This window comes from Ichthyophthirius multifiliis (assembly GCF_000220395.1).
Source record: "Ichthyophthirius multifiliis unplaced genomic scaffold scaff_1120509251140, whole genome shotgun sequence".
Taxonomy (NCBI): Eukaryota; Ciliophora; class Oligohymenophorea; order Hymenostomatida; genus Ichthyophthirius; species Ichthyophthirius multifiliis.
Genome location: NW_004086166.1, coordinates 57,963 through 72,670, shown reverse-complemented (window position 1 = coordinate 72,670; position 14,708 = coordinate 57,963). Strand labels below are relative to the sequence as shown.

General features: G+C 14.7%; 1 protein-coding gene across 1 annotated transcript, besides 38 other annotated features; it reads right to left on the bottom strand. All coding sequences in view use genetic code 6, as the record gives it.

Moving 5' to 3' along the window:
• Nucleotides 1-154: 154 nt before the first annotated feature.
• Nucleotides 155-189: a microsatellite.
• Nucleotides 185-227: a microsatellite.
• Nucleotides 187-230: a microsatellite.
• Nucleotides 187-231: a microsatellite.
• A 493-nt stretch (nucleotides 232-724) lies between these two features.
• Nucleotides 725-773: a microsatellite.
• Nucleotides 728-823: a microsatellite.
• Nucleotides 824-1,791: 968 nt separating this feature from the next.
• Nucleotides 1,792-1,832: a microsatellite.
• Nucleotides 1,815-1,859: a microsatellite.
• Nucleotides 1,860-2,170: 311 nt separating this feature from the next.
• Nucleotides 2,171-2,228: a microsatellite.
• A 210-nt stretch (nucleotides 2,229-2,438) lies between these two features.
• Nucleotides 2,439-2,469: a microsatellite.
• An 8-nt stretch (nucleotides 2,470-2,477) lies between these two features.
• Nucleotides 2,478-2,564: a microsatellite.
• Nucleotides 2,565-4,339: 1,775 nt separating this feature from the next.
• Nucleotides 4,340-4,369: a microsatellite.
• A 24-nt stretch (nucleotides 4,370-4,393) lies between these two features.
• Nucleotides 4,394-4,455: a microsatellite.
• Nucleotides 4,411-4,455: a microsatellite.
• Nucleotides 4,456-4,547: 92 nt separating this feature from the next.
• Nucleotides 4,548-4,588: a microsatellite.
• Nucleotides 4,589-4,835: 247 nt separating this feature from the next.
• Nucleotides 4,836-4,898: a microsatellite.
• Nucleotides 4,899-5,076: 178 nt separating this feature from the next.
• Nucleotides 5,077-5,130: a microsatellite.
• Nucleotides 5,131-7,005: 1,875 nt separating this feature from the next.
• Nucleotides 7,006-7,055: a microsatellite.
• Nucleotides 7,056-7,542: 487 nt separating this feature from the next.
• Nucleotides 7,543-7,613: a microsatellite.
• Nucleotides 7,543-7,628: a microsatellite.
• Nucleotides 7,543-7,653: a microsatellite.
• Nucleotides 7,545-7,608: a microsatellite.
• Nucleotides 7,557-7,608: a microsatellite.
• A 68-nt stretch (nucleotides 7,654-7,721) lies between the features above and the next one.
• Nucleotides 7,722-7,778: a microsatellite.
• Nucleotides 7,779-7,914: 136 nt separating this feature from the next.
• Nucleotides 7,915-8,948, bottom strand: IMG5_147740 (hypothetical protein; the record flags this gene model as incomplete). The annotated part of the gene is made up of 2 exons (XM_004031033.1): nucleotides 8,289-8,948; nucleotides 7,915-7,939 (listed from the first exon to the last, which is right to left on the bottom strand). Exons 1-2 carry the CDS (start codon nucleotides 8,888-8,890, stop codon nucleotides 7,915-7,917), a joined length of 627 nt encoding a protein of 208 aa, XP_004031081.1. The 5' UTR covers nucleotides 8,891-8,948.
• Nucleotides 8,003-8,042: a microsatellite.
• Nucleotides 8,006-8,044: a microsatellite.
• Nucleotides 8,918-8,947: a microsatellite.
• A 414-nt stretch (nucleotides 8,949-9,362) lies between the features above and the next one.
• Nucleotides 9,363-9,428: a microsatellite.
• Nucleotides 9,385-9,446: a microsatellite.
• Nucleotides 9,391-9,453: a microsatellite.
• A 1,586-nt stretch (nucleotides 9,454-11,039) lies between these two features.
• Nucleotides 11,040-11,100: a microsatellite.
• A 1,162-nt stretch (nucleotides 11,101-12,262) lies between these two features.
• Nucleotides 12,263-12,365: a microsatellite.
• A 604-nt stretch (nucleotides 12,366-12,969) lies between these two features.
• Nucleotides 12,970-13,041: a microsatellite.
• Nucleotides 12,975-13,051: a microsatellite.
• Nucleotides 12,985-13,051: a microsatellite.
• Nucleotides 12,985-13,053: a microsatellite.
• An 810-nt stretch (nucleotides 13,054-13,863) lies between these two features.
• Nucleotides 13,864-13,894: a microsatellite.
• Nucleotides 13,869-13,917: a microsatellite.
• Nucleotides 13,918-14,708: the final 791 nt, after the last annotated feature.

The following is a 14,708-nucleotide window of genomic DNA, read 5'->3' as shown; positions in this document are numbered from 1 at the left end:
AAAATAAATAATTATAAAAAAAATACCTTTATAAAAATATAGTTTTCTTCATATATAGCTCTAAATTAAAATAATTTTTAAATAGGATTATTATTAGAATTTAATTCAAAAATTTAAGTACATTATTCGTAAAACTAAATAAATTATATTAAATATATACATATACATATACATATACATATACATATAATAATAATAATAATAATATGATAATAATAATAATAATAATATATGTAATTTCTTAAAATTTTATATATTTACATTTTAATAATCTTTAAACTATTTATTTTAGTTTTAATACTAATTATTATTTAAATAATTATTTGTTGAAAAACCTTCAAACTAATTATTAATTTCTTTATTATTATTTGTATTTTAAATATTTTTAATAATGTCATTTTAATTATCTTTATTAATTCTTTCTTCTTTCCATACATTCAAAATTTAAAGTATAGTTTACATAACCTAAGGAGATTTATTGTAATTTCCTAATGGCATAACAATATTGCAAACTTATTAAATAAATTATTCTAATTTTGGAATCTTTAAATTATTAGAATATAAAATAAAATAAAATTATTGTAAAACAATATTTTTTTTTTTATAAAAAAATACTGTTTAAATGCATTTTTCATATTTTTATGCTACAGAAATTAGTTTTTCATGGCTTTCAACACACATAATTAAACAAAGCTTTTATTTATTTTGAAAAAAAAAAAAATAAATATATATATATATATATTTATATATTTATATATTTATATATTTATATAATTATATGTTTATATAATTAATTATTTTTATTAATTATATATTTTTATATATACTTTTTTAATAATATTTTTATCTAAAGAATATGAAGAAGTTATTGAATTATCAGCATTTGATTTTTTATTAGACGAACTATTTAAGAAGAATTTCTATTCAGCTGTATTTGGTGAAGACATGAAATTTTTTTTTTTATTTGAATTAGATAATGGTGTTGCAAATTCATTTGAAATATCCATATATTAGATTTTTTTTTTTAAATGAAGTCCACTATTATTGCTTAAATTACTTATAAAATTCATATTATTTATAGCCTATTATTGGAAAAATTAAACTTTTAATTCTATGTCTGATTTATCATTTTCTAGTTATTATACTCTTTATATATATACTTAGTTTTTTTCCCTCAATAGGTTATTTTCTTTTACTAGAGTTTCGTTTTCTTTTTGTAAAAATTACATTTTTTAAATATATTGTGAATTCTCTTGCTATAATTGTGTAAAAAAAGTGCTATTTTTATTAGTTGTTTATTACTATTTAGGTATTTTTGTGCTATATTTAGAAGACTATTATTTTAGACTATTATTAGGTGTATTGACATCAAATGAAAATTAGGAATTCTGTTATAGTTCTAACATTTCTTCATATAAATGCTTGTTTGTTTCTTTTTATTTATCCAAATCATCTTGAATTCTGGTAACTATTTTATATATTTCTGGAGGTAATGGCTATATTTATGAATTAATAATTATTTCAGGCTTAGATTGTATTTTGAATTTTCTTTCTTTTGATATGTTATTGGGTTAATTAATTTCCTCAGATTTAATATCTGTTTAACTTTTAGATTATATAGGATTATTTTCTAATGAATTGCTACTTTTCAAAGTATTTTAAATAAGTTTTGGTTCTTGTGTATTTATATTTTCTTAAATTTATTTTAGTGGGGAAGGAATTGAGCTCATTTCTTATAATATCTTTAATTGAACTTTTTTATATTTTTTTTGTATATATTTAATATATTCGTATATTTTTATTATTATTTACTATATTATTTTATTTATTTATTTTTTTATTTTTTTTTTATTTTTTTTAGAAATTTGTAATTTTTTTATTCTTATATTTAATAATCAAAAAAAACATTATTAATATATTTTTTTTATTTGCTCATATATGTATATAGATAATTTATTTAAAAAATAGCTTTTTTACATTTTTTTTATTTTATTTAAAAAAAAACAAAAAAATTGTTATAATTTTAAATTATATTTATTGAGAAAAATAAAATGAAAATTTAAATATTAAATTTTTATTTATTAACAATTCAAATATATTAATCATTTAAGATTTTGTTATAATATATACGTTTGAATTATATGGAAAATTAATAATATTTATTTATTAAAATAATTTAAAATAATACATATTTTAATAAAATAAAAATGATTACATATTTTATTAATATTTATTTAAAATAATAATTTCTTAAAATTTATTTTCATAAAAATCTATTAGTTTGATTTAATTTATATGAATTTAGAGAAAATATTGATAACAATAAATTAAATTAAATAATAAATGTTAACTATACAAAATATTTTTACATTTTAGTACAAAATAAATTGATATTTAATTCTATAGTAATATTTAAAAGAAAAAATATTATAAAATTGTTTTTTATTTATTTTTTATTTATATTTTATTAATAAAAAAAAAAAAAAATTTATTTAAATTTATATTTTTAAAAAAAAAAGAATAAAAAAAAAATATATACTAACTTTATACATTTAAAAATAAAATATATTTTTATCAAATAAAATATAAAATAAATTATATTTTTAAAATTAATATATTGATAATTTGAATATAAAAAAAATGGACTGTGAAAATTTTAATATGAAAAAAAAAAAGCAATATAAATAAAAAAAATATAATAATTATAAAGAAAAAACAATATATTTAACGAAAGATAATATTAATGCAATTGTGGGAAATCTTATTTAAGTTACCCTGCATTATATACGCATTTGAAATAAAAACATAATGGCTTTCTTCCTAAAGAGTATTAAAATAAAAGATATAAATTATTGAAAAATATAAGAATTAAATAAACAATTTTTTTTTAAAAAAAAAGTTAAGTTAAAAACAAATAACTTGATAAAGAAAAATATGAACGAAATCATTAAAATAAAAAATTATTAAACTAGATTTTTTTTTTTTTTAGAAAATTAAAAATGTAAAATTGAATGAAAATTAAGTAATTAACATAATTTTTTTTTATTTTATTATTAATAATAAATCTAACAGTAAAAAAATAAAATAGTATATATATTAAATATTTTATTTTATATCAATAATTTTCTTTTCTTTTTTTATATTCTTCTTTTATTATAATTATTTTAAAATTTATTTATTTAAAAAAAAAAAAAATTCTTAAGTCTTTCCAAGATTAAGAAATTCTTAATATTTAGAGATTTTTTCCTAATTAATATTTTAAATTTTAGTAAGATTTTAAAGTAATACATGATAATATTTTAAAAATAATAAATATATTATTAAAAAGCAGATATTTTTAATAAAAATAAAAATTAAAAAATAATCTAAATATTCTATAATACATAAATGATTAAAATATTACTGGAATCGATGATTAAAAAAACGATTTGTAAATAACAAATATAAACAATATAATAAGTATTTTTATAATTTAAATTTCTTTGTTAATTGATCCTTAAATTTTACAAGAAATAATTATTTTCTTAATCTTATTTCAAAAAACCTTAAATTTATATGGATGGGATTATTGTTAAAGTCCAATAAAAAATTAAACGAAAGAATTTTAAAATAAAAAATAAAATTAAAAAATCAATAAGTAAGTAAAATGTAAACAAAAAATAAAAATACAATAGAAAATAGAAAAGTAAGAAAAATAAGAAAAAAATTAAGATTACAATTTGAATAAAGATATTTATAAAAATAATAATTAATAATAAGAAGAAATTTATGAGTAAAATTAATTTTTTTCAAATTCTAATAAAATTATATAAGAATTAAGTTTTAATTCTGAATTTTGTGAAGTTAATAGTGGAATTTATATATTTTAATTATCAAATATCTTTATTACAGAAATTTTTCCTTCATATTATAAATAAAGCCTTTAAAATTAATCGAAATTAAATTTTATTAGTTTAACAGACGAAGGGCTGAAAAATTCTTGCTTTATAATGTATTTTTTTGTAAATTGGATGTTCCAAAATAAATTTTCAGCTGCAAAAATAGATATATGTAATAATTAAGAAACAAAAAATTTAAAAAATGAAGAACAAAATATTGAAAATTATAGAAAAAATTTTAATAATATAAATGAAAATTAAAAAATATATGAAATTAATAGTTTTGCTAATAAATAAAATAATCAAAATTATTATATTAATAGAGATTAAAAAAATTATTAATAAAACTTCCTTTATAATTATGATTATAGCAAGAATTTATATAATTTTAATTTATAAAATAATAGAAATAATAAATGAAATTAATTTTATTGTAAATTTTTAATTTATTATTAAAATAAAAAAAAATATATAAAAAAATATTTAAAAAATTTGATAAATTTATAATTAAAAACATATAAAAATAAATAAAATATTATATATATATATATAAATATATATAAATATATATATATATTTTATTACTTTTATTTTTATTTTTTTTATGAAATTAAATTATTATCATAAATTTTTTTTTTTTATATTTTTCAATATTTTTATTTGAATTAGTTTTATTTAATATTTTAAATTTTTATATATAATATTTAAATCTATTTTTTAAAATTCTTATTAACAAAAAAATGATTGAGTAAAAATATTTAATTAATTTATTATACTTAAATTAATATATAAATTTGAATTTTATAATAATAACATAACAATATAAATATTCAATAATTATTATGTAAAAATTTTCATAATATGATATTTTTTAATTACAATTATTTTTAATCGATAAAAATAATTATTCTTTTTTTTATATAAAAAATATCAAATGTACTAATGTTTATTTTAAACTTATTTTTTTTTATTTTATAATATATATTTTTTAATTTTTGTTTATCATATATATTATTTTAAACTCATTTATAAATTAAATTTCAAATTAATCATAGATTTAATTTTTAAAATTTTAGTTTTAAAGAAATATAAAAAAATAAAAGTAAACAAACCAAAAATACTTAAAGAATTTAAATAAATTTAATTATTTTATAATAAATTACAAAATATTTACTTTTACTAAATAATAATAACTTATAAAAGAAAAAAGAACAAAAAAGAAAATAATAAAGAAAAATAAAAAGAAAAAAAATGTTCATAAAAAATCCTAATACATACTTTGTTATTTTATTTTTAATAACATTAATAATCCATTATACATACTCCCAAAAAGTAAATTCAAACATTTAAATTGAATATATAGCTAATAACTAAAGCCAAATAATATACAAATAAGGAATTTTAGATTCATAATTTGATAAAAGTACATGGCATCATTTTTGTTGTTAAAGCCCTAATTTATACTATCATATACATAATTCAAACCATTAATACTAAACAAATATTCTGATAAAAAATACTGAATTATAAAATGATATTTTCTTAACAAAAATAGAAATAAGTACTAAATATACTACAGAACTAAAACCGTAAATAATATAATAATTTCCACAGAAAATCGCCAAAAATTCATAACTAACCCTTAATTTAAACGAAAACTGTCAAAAACCTTCTAAAAATGAAAATTATTGGACATTTGTTTAAATAATTTTTTTTTTTTAAGATTACGACGAAATAAAAATGAATTATTTTCTTGTCTGTGACGAAAAATACCGTCCAGTAAAATATGATTGGTCTTTGACAATTTTAATTATATTTCTTTCGACTTTAGTATTGATTTTAGCCCAATATTCAAAGCCTTAATTGTTAAAAATAAATAGATTTTCTGAAGGTATTATACTACAATACTATCACGCTTTTTTCTATTCACTTTTTGTTTTTTTAGTCTTAATAGTAAATAATTGGCTTTAATCTTAAGTTTATATAATGATTTTATCCTATATAGGATTCTTTATTTATAGTGTTTTGAGTATTTATTATTTGAACGAAATTTAATATTAAATTAAATCTGATTTTTTAAATAAGAGTATTTTTTCATTTAAAATTTATGACTTTTAAATTATGGATTTAGTAAGTATTGCTTTAATGGCTAGTTTATCACTTCTTGTCTAATTTTATCATAAACCATGGTTTGTAAACGATTTAATTTCAATTCTAATAATCGGTTCTTTAATGAAATTATTTAAATTTAAATAAATGAGAAGTGCTTATTTATTCCTATTTATTTGTATTGCATCAGATTGTACAGCGGGTGCAATATTTCATTACACAAATAGTTAAAGCTATGATACTATAATAATCAATAAATATAATTCGCCGGCTTTATTTTAATTAAAAACTTTAAATACTTCTATTTTATTTAAATAATGTGCCTGGTTAGCTGTTACGGATGTTGCTTTTCCGGGAGTCTTTATAAATTTATGCTATAGATTTGATAAACACAGGAGAGATGTTAATACTAGAGTTTACCTATATTCTGCCTGTATTGGATATGCATTTGGAGCTTTCATGTATATGATTTAAACTACCTTTAATGCACATACTTTTCCTTTTTCAGCCTTTAATTATACCTCTATAGGACTGTTTATCGCATTTATGTCTTATTATAGAAGAGATTTTACAACTTTATGGAATGGAACTTTTTATGAAATGGCAAATGATAATAAATTAAAAGAATAGATAATTTAAAGTTCGAATATTAAAGATAATAATGATTAGGAATATTTCGAAGATATTAAATTCGAAGGAAGTATTAGAGAGTCTTTTTAAGAAGAAGAGAATATAAAAAATTATATTAATATATAAAATAATAGTACATATTAATTTAATAGTATTAATAAATGAAATAAATATTTGAAATATTTAATTTGATTTAATTAAAAGAAATAAAATAAAAAAAAATATAATCTTATACATATATAAGACTTTTATTAAAAAATATTTATTTTTATTTTATTTTGTTCTAAAAAAAAAAAGAGTTGTATTTATAATAAATATATAACAAAAATGATTTATAAAAATTTAAATAAAAAACAATAATGTTTAATGAAATAAAGAAAATAAATAAATATATATAATTTTAATATATTTATATATAAAATATTTAATTTCATTTATCTATTTTTTTTTTAAATAAAAATAAATCCTATTCATTTTTTTTTAGCAGTTTTTCTATTGCTTTTGCTTCCTTTAATTTCAACTTTTTAGAATTCTATATAAAACAAGCAAAAATTAATACGAATATAATTAATTAAATAAAATACATGTTGGAATGGCATCCTTAATACCCTTTACAATTTTTTAATCACCTGTTTTGAAGGTATATAAGTATTTTTTGCCTCTAAGTTTAAATTTTGTAATTTTTTTTCCATACTTAATATAAACAACTATTTTATTTTTTTTTAACAAAAAAATTAAATAATTTTTTAGTAAAAAAAAAATATGATATATTATTAACCTTTCTTAGTTCCAGTATTTTAAGCTTCTTTGTTATTTTACCAAAGCTTCATAAATTTTTTAATGTCAGTAACTTCTTTAGGCTTTTTATTTTTAGAGTATAATATGAGTGTAATTTATATTTTTTACCATTTTTATTTCTTGTTGAATTTATTATATATATTTATTTATTTATATATTATCTTTATTATTTATATGTTATTATTATTTATATATTTAATAATTATTTTATATCTTTTTTTTATATTATTTTTATATTCAAAAAAAAAAAAAAAAAATTTAAAAATATAAATAAAAATAAAAATTAATAGAGCCACATTAAATTAATTATATAAATTAAAAAATAAAAAAAATGTTTTATATAAAAATAAATAAAAAAAAAATTATATTTTTTTTAAAAAAAAATAGATAAATAACGAGAAAAATGAAAATAATAAAAAATTTAAAATAAAATATTTATTTATTAAAATAATTTTTTGCTTATTAAAATATAAAATAAAAAAATTAAAATTATATATTATCAATTAAGTAAATTATAAAAAAAACTAATTATATCAAAAAAATTATTATTGTCAAATTATAAAAAAAATAAAAAAATAATTATATTAATATATATATATATATATATTTGTATATATATTTATATATTTCTTCATATATAAAATTCATATAAAAGCTGTTCTTTTAATATTTTGATTTTAACTTTTTTTCATTAGATTATATTTATCAAAATGACTCTTTAAAGTATAAGTTCCTGGGCCTGGATTATATCTTTAACTACATTTTGTAAAGTCATATTTATCCCCTTTCCCAAATGATATTTACGAAAACCTCAGATTTTCTTCTAATTTAAAAAGAGGATTATAATGATTACTAGCAGGCTAATTTTCTTACTAAGTTCTTTCTTTTATTTTTCCATATAAAGAATATTTAAGTTTATCTTTTCCTGGCCCTTAAATAACTTCATATTACCCAACACCAGGTAATTCTCTAGCAAATTCAACTGTCTGAAGATTATTTTTAGGTATATAAGTTTTATTATAGAACTTATAAGGTATTCCAAAAGTTTTTCCCATTTTTGTATTTACTTATGTTTTTATTCTTTAATAATGATTTGGAGAAGGATAATCTCTTGCATTTTTGAGTACATTTTACGGATATAAATATTTCGTCCCAAATCCAAATGTGCAAGTTTTTTTCGTTATTGTAGGAGGCAAGTTTATATTTTAAGAAGCTTAAGCTTCTGATATTTTATTTTATGGGAACCTCTCTGCTTTAGAAAATGTAGTATATAATGAAGCATGTCTTAAAGAACTTGAACCTATATATTATGACATACCCATACCTTATGGGCAGGCAAATAAATTTGAAGAATTATAATCAGGTGATTATGATAATTAGTAGAAATTTTGATTTGATTTATGATCAGCGCCTCTTATTTATTTCAATTTTCTTAGATTTTCATTTGTTTCTTCTCTTTATTATTAATATTACATGTTATTTTTTTATGTTTTTGTGCTTTTTTTATTATTTTTAAGTTTATTATTTGTTAAATGTCTTTTTTCTTTGCTAGTTATTCTATTTTTTAAATTTTTTTTAATTAATATTATAAGTTGATTCTTTTTTTTTTAATACTAGAGTTGTTTTTTGTTGAAACTTTTTTTTTTTTTTTTTAGTGTTTTTAATTTATTGTTTATTATTGTTTTTAATTGATTTTTTAATTTTATTTATATATTTCTTTATTATTCAACATTATTAAGTTATGTTAATAAATAAAAATTAATATATTATTTGTATTTTAATTTATAATAAATTAGTTACATATTATTATCTTTGTTATTTATGATTATAATTATAATTTTTTTATTTGAAATAATATTTTAGTTTTTTTTTAGATAATACAAAATGTTAAAAATATAATTTTTTATTTTTTTAATTAATTTTTCGTTATTATGTTCTTAATTTTACAATAGAATTATAAATTATTTATTTAATAAAAATAAAATTAAAAATATTAGTAAAATAAAAATAAAAAATTATTAATATAAATAATATAAAAGTGTATTTTTAATTTTTAGAATATATTAAATAAAATATTAATAAGAAAAAAACAAAAAAATGAAATATATTTATATAAATAAAAATAATAAACTTTAAATATATATAATAGTTATTTTTAAAATAATTATAATAAAATTAATACAATTTATATATTACTTTAATATTTACATATATATATATATAAATAATAATAGTATTATTTAATTGAATTTATTATGTAAATAAATTCTTTTAGAAAAATAAGCATTTACTATAAGTTATTATTAATTAATATTTTTACAGTTATTTTCATTGTTATTTAGTTTATTTTTATATATTAATAGATTAATTAATTAAATTTTAAGTATTTTCATATATTTTATTTATTTTTTTATTATTTTATAAAATTTACTATTTCAAGATATTCTAATCTGTCTAAACTTTTTTAAGTTTTGATTTAAAATCGACTAAAAATTAATTTTTATAACCAAAGCTGGTAATACTTTTCACATTGTTTTTATTTATAGAGAATATTTTTTATATTTAATTAAAATTCTAAACTGAAGAATTATTATTGTATTTTTATAAATTTACATTCGAATTATTATTATCATCATTTTTCATAATACCTGGTTTATAAAACGCAAAAGAATTTTAAGATTTATTATTTTAATCAATTGTACTTAAATTATTTATTTTATAGTTTCTTAGAGAATTTTTAACCTGAAAAAAGGCTAAATTTTATTTCAAAACATTACTATAATTAATATTATTTTATTGATTTTTTTAATTATTATTAGACTTAGATTTAAGAAAAGAATGTTTATTATTAATATTAAGAATTTCTTATTTCTCTTCTTCTTATTTACTGATTATTTCAAAAATCGAAATTAAAGATTTGACACAATTTTCATTTCCTTTTTTATATTGTTATTATTATTATAAATTATTATTAAATTCAACTTTTATTAAATTCTCAAAATTCTAAAATAAAAATTAGGCTTCTTAGTGATTTTAATTTTCATAAATTTTTGAATTCTATTCATTTATTTAAAAGTCCTTAAAGCGTTTTTTCACCTATGAAATTTTATCACTTGATTATTATTTAGATTGACCAGATTCAGTAGTTTATGGAGATGAATAATCATTCAAACATTTTTTTTATTATTAATGTTTCTTATTTATTATTTTTGAGTATTTTTTTATTGTATCATCTTACGCTATGTTTATTTTTTTACTATTATCTATATTAATATTTGTATTTTCAATTAGATAAGCTGTGTTTCTGATTTCATTTCTTTTTGGAATTCTTTAGTTTAGTTGATTTTTTTTATAGTTTTTTATTTCTATATAAGGATTTTTTGGTATCATATTTGGATTATTGGCTGTAGAACACCTTTAGGCCTTGGGCTTTAAAGATTAAGATATTATTTAGTATTTTTATAAATCAAAAATCATTTTATTTTATAGTTTATTATTAATTATATATTTTTAATTATTTCTTTTAATTTTTTAATGTTTGTTTAATTATTATATTATATTAATTTATAATATTTTTTTAAAAAAAAAATTTTTCGTGTTTTAGTTTAATTTATTTTTTAAAAATTATAAATAATTGAAATTCAATTTATATAATAATATTGAAATTAATAATTTATAATATATTAATGTATTATTTTTTACATATTTTAATTTTCTTATATTCATTACACTAAAATTTATTTCTTTAAAATAGTATTGTATTCTTATTAATAAAAATTTATAATTAATTTTTTTATATATACTATTTAAAAGTTAACATTATAATTATTTATTTATTTATATAAATACCCCGCATATTTTTAATTTAAATTCAAAAATATTTAAAATTAAAAAAGGTACATACATTAATATAATTAAAAAATAATAAATAAATATTTCAAAAAACTTTATTAAATATTATGTTAATAAAAATAAAATTATTATTTAAATATAAATTATATAATTTAACTAACATAGAAAATTAAAACATATTTTTTTTTTTTAAAAAAAAAATAATAATAGAATTATAAATTATAGTTTCAATAAAAATATATTAATTACATTAAAACAATAGTAATTTAATTAATAAAATAATTAAAATATAAATAATCATGAAAATTCTAATTTTTTTTATTATTTATACACTTAGAGATAATCATTATTAGTATTAAATTCTAATTAATTATCATGATTATTAAAATAATTATTCATTATAGAATATCTATTATAATTAATTTGCATTTAACTATTTTTCTAATAACTATTATCTTAATAAACTATAGATTATTTTTATAAAACCTAATCCTAATTTAATGTGAAATAATCATCATAAGAAGTTTTAATAATAGGATTTTATTATTAAGGACTTAAATATTAAGGAATAAAAGGAACTTTAATATTTTATTGTAAGTTTTAATTTTTATCATTTTCAATTTATTTTTAAGGAGAATTTACACAAAGAGTATTTGCTCTTGCATTTCTTAAAATTCTAAAATATTAATTGTTATCGTCTTTGAAACTATTTTATCTTAAAAGATTTTATTGTTTTATATATTATAAATCTTCTTCAGTATTATAATTTTAAACTATGAAATTATTATTATTAATATTTTTGTAAAAAATAGATTTATTTTATAGTTGATTTTTTTGAGATTATTCATTATTTTTATCGTGTTTAAAATCAAACGGAAATGGGTTTGAGTTTGATTATTATCTATTATTAATAGGCGTCTAGAATTCGTTTCTTTTATTATTTTCAAGAGAAATATTTTTATTTTAAAACATAAAACTTTAAAAGAATTAATCTTTATTATTATTTTATAAATTAGTATTATTTTTTATTAAATTAATATTTTTACTTTATAAATATTCATCATTATTATTAATAACTTAATTATTATTTTATTAATTTCCATTATTCTTATTATTTTAAGAATTTCCATTACTATTGATATTAGTTGAATTTCCGTTATTGTTATATTAATTACTGATTAAGTTTTAATTATAATTTATTGTTAGAGGAGATCTAGAAAATTAATTTTCGCTATTTTTTCTCGAAGCCTACACTTAATTAAATATCCACTAGCATATATTTTTTAATTCATTTTATGTTCTTTCTGCATTATGATCCCCATCAACATACTCAATCCATTTTTATCCATTATATCTATTATATAATTACTCAGCATGTTAACAATCTACAAAAGTATCTTCTTTTGAGCAAACGAAAAAATAGGCAAATAAATATCATGAATAATATTAATTAAATTTAAAGATTTTATATCCAGTCCACATTTTTCTTTTATTTAATTAGAAACAAATGAAAGTACTGTATCTAATAAAATACCCGGAATTCCTGTTTTTTGCTTTGCTAAATGAAGAGCTAAGAATTCTAAATTAGCAAATCCACTATCAAATACGACACACTTTATATTTTTTAATTATTTTGATCTACTTAAATATAATATACAACTAACTGCTCCCATACTTATATTATATTTTTATATAATAAAAAATATGTATATATATATATTTATATATATATATATTTATATATATATTTATTTATATATATTATTTATTATATTTTATTTATTTAATAAAAATTTATTGAATTAATTATATATATTTTTATACCTTCTTCCCCATAAAATAATATTTTTAATTTTATTTTATTAGCATAAATAATCTATTACACATTCCAAATCTTAACTTTCGTTTTTCCTAATGTTACATATTATCCATCTGATAAACCGCTTCCTGTAAAATCAAAACAAAATACGCCAATTCTTTTTGGAATTAAAAATGAAAGTAAGTTTAATGCTTCTAATCTTGAACCATTATTGCAATGACAATATATTACACACGAATACTTTTCTTATATTTGATCTTCGTTTTTTTAGAAGTTTTATAATGGTTCGAATAAAGAACATTATAATTTTTACTAATTTTTATTATATAATACTATGTCTTTTCTTCTTGATTTATAATCTTCAAAAAGTTGAATTTCTGAGCCTAAATCCAACTCATTATATATTAGTCTTTCAGGCCTTATAAATGCCTTCCAAAATGATTTGAATTATGTTATCATTTGATATTATTTTTCTGAATTTTAATTTCTTTTTTATAGATTAGTTTTTTTATTTTTATTTTTGGTGAAATTTAATTGGCTTTTTTTATAAATATATATTTTATATGCTTTTTTAATTTTAATATTAAATAATGTTTTTTATTTACAAAAAAAATTAATTATAAAATTTTAAGTAAAATGAATATAAAATACATTTATATTAAAAAAATATAATAAACTGGATTTTAAGTATTAATTTTTTTATAAAAAAATAAAGATTAATATATTCTTTTAAATATCTTAAAAACTTAATTTCTTTAACTGTAATATTTTAAAATAATAAATATTTATTTTTATAAATTTTTATTTTGTTATATAGACATTTTTATTTTTAACTTTATTTATATTAAATTTCTTTTTTCTATACTAATTTTTTTTAATTAGGTTAAAAATTTTATTTTATTATTAATTGATAATTTTTAAAATAATTAACTTATTTCACATTAATTTATTAATAAATATTTTCTTATTTATTTCTTAGGTTTCTTTTTATTATAATTTAATTTTCATTAAATTAAATTTATTTATTTATCAATTATAATTTATCCTGTAAAGATGAAAACTACATAAAATATGTAGATTAAGTAAGCATTTTTTTATATATATTATTTAATATAAATTATTAGATAAAAATTAATATAAAAATTAAGTTAGTAATTTTTATACGTTGATAAATATAATATTTATTTATATTTAATTATAAGTTGGCTTTATATTTTATAAATTTTCTTTGTCAACATAAATAATTTTATATAATTGTGTTATTAATATTTATTTATTTATTTATTTGTTTAAAAGAGAAATATAAAAATTAAAAAGTGGTTCTTTACTAAAAGCCTTAAATAATATATATGTATTTAATTTATTTATATATTATTAATATTTAATTAATTTTTTGTAATTTATTTTAATTTTAATTATTAAAAGTTAAGCTATATATAATATTTACATTTTTTTAAATATTAAATTTAATTTTTAATTTTAATTTATTTTTTCGATTTTTTATAAAGATATATTGATATAATTTAAATGTATATGATTTAGTCTTTTAATACGCAATATTATTTTTTTAATACAAAAAAACATAACTTTAAGATAAATAAACTTTTTATTCTTAAGTATTT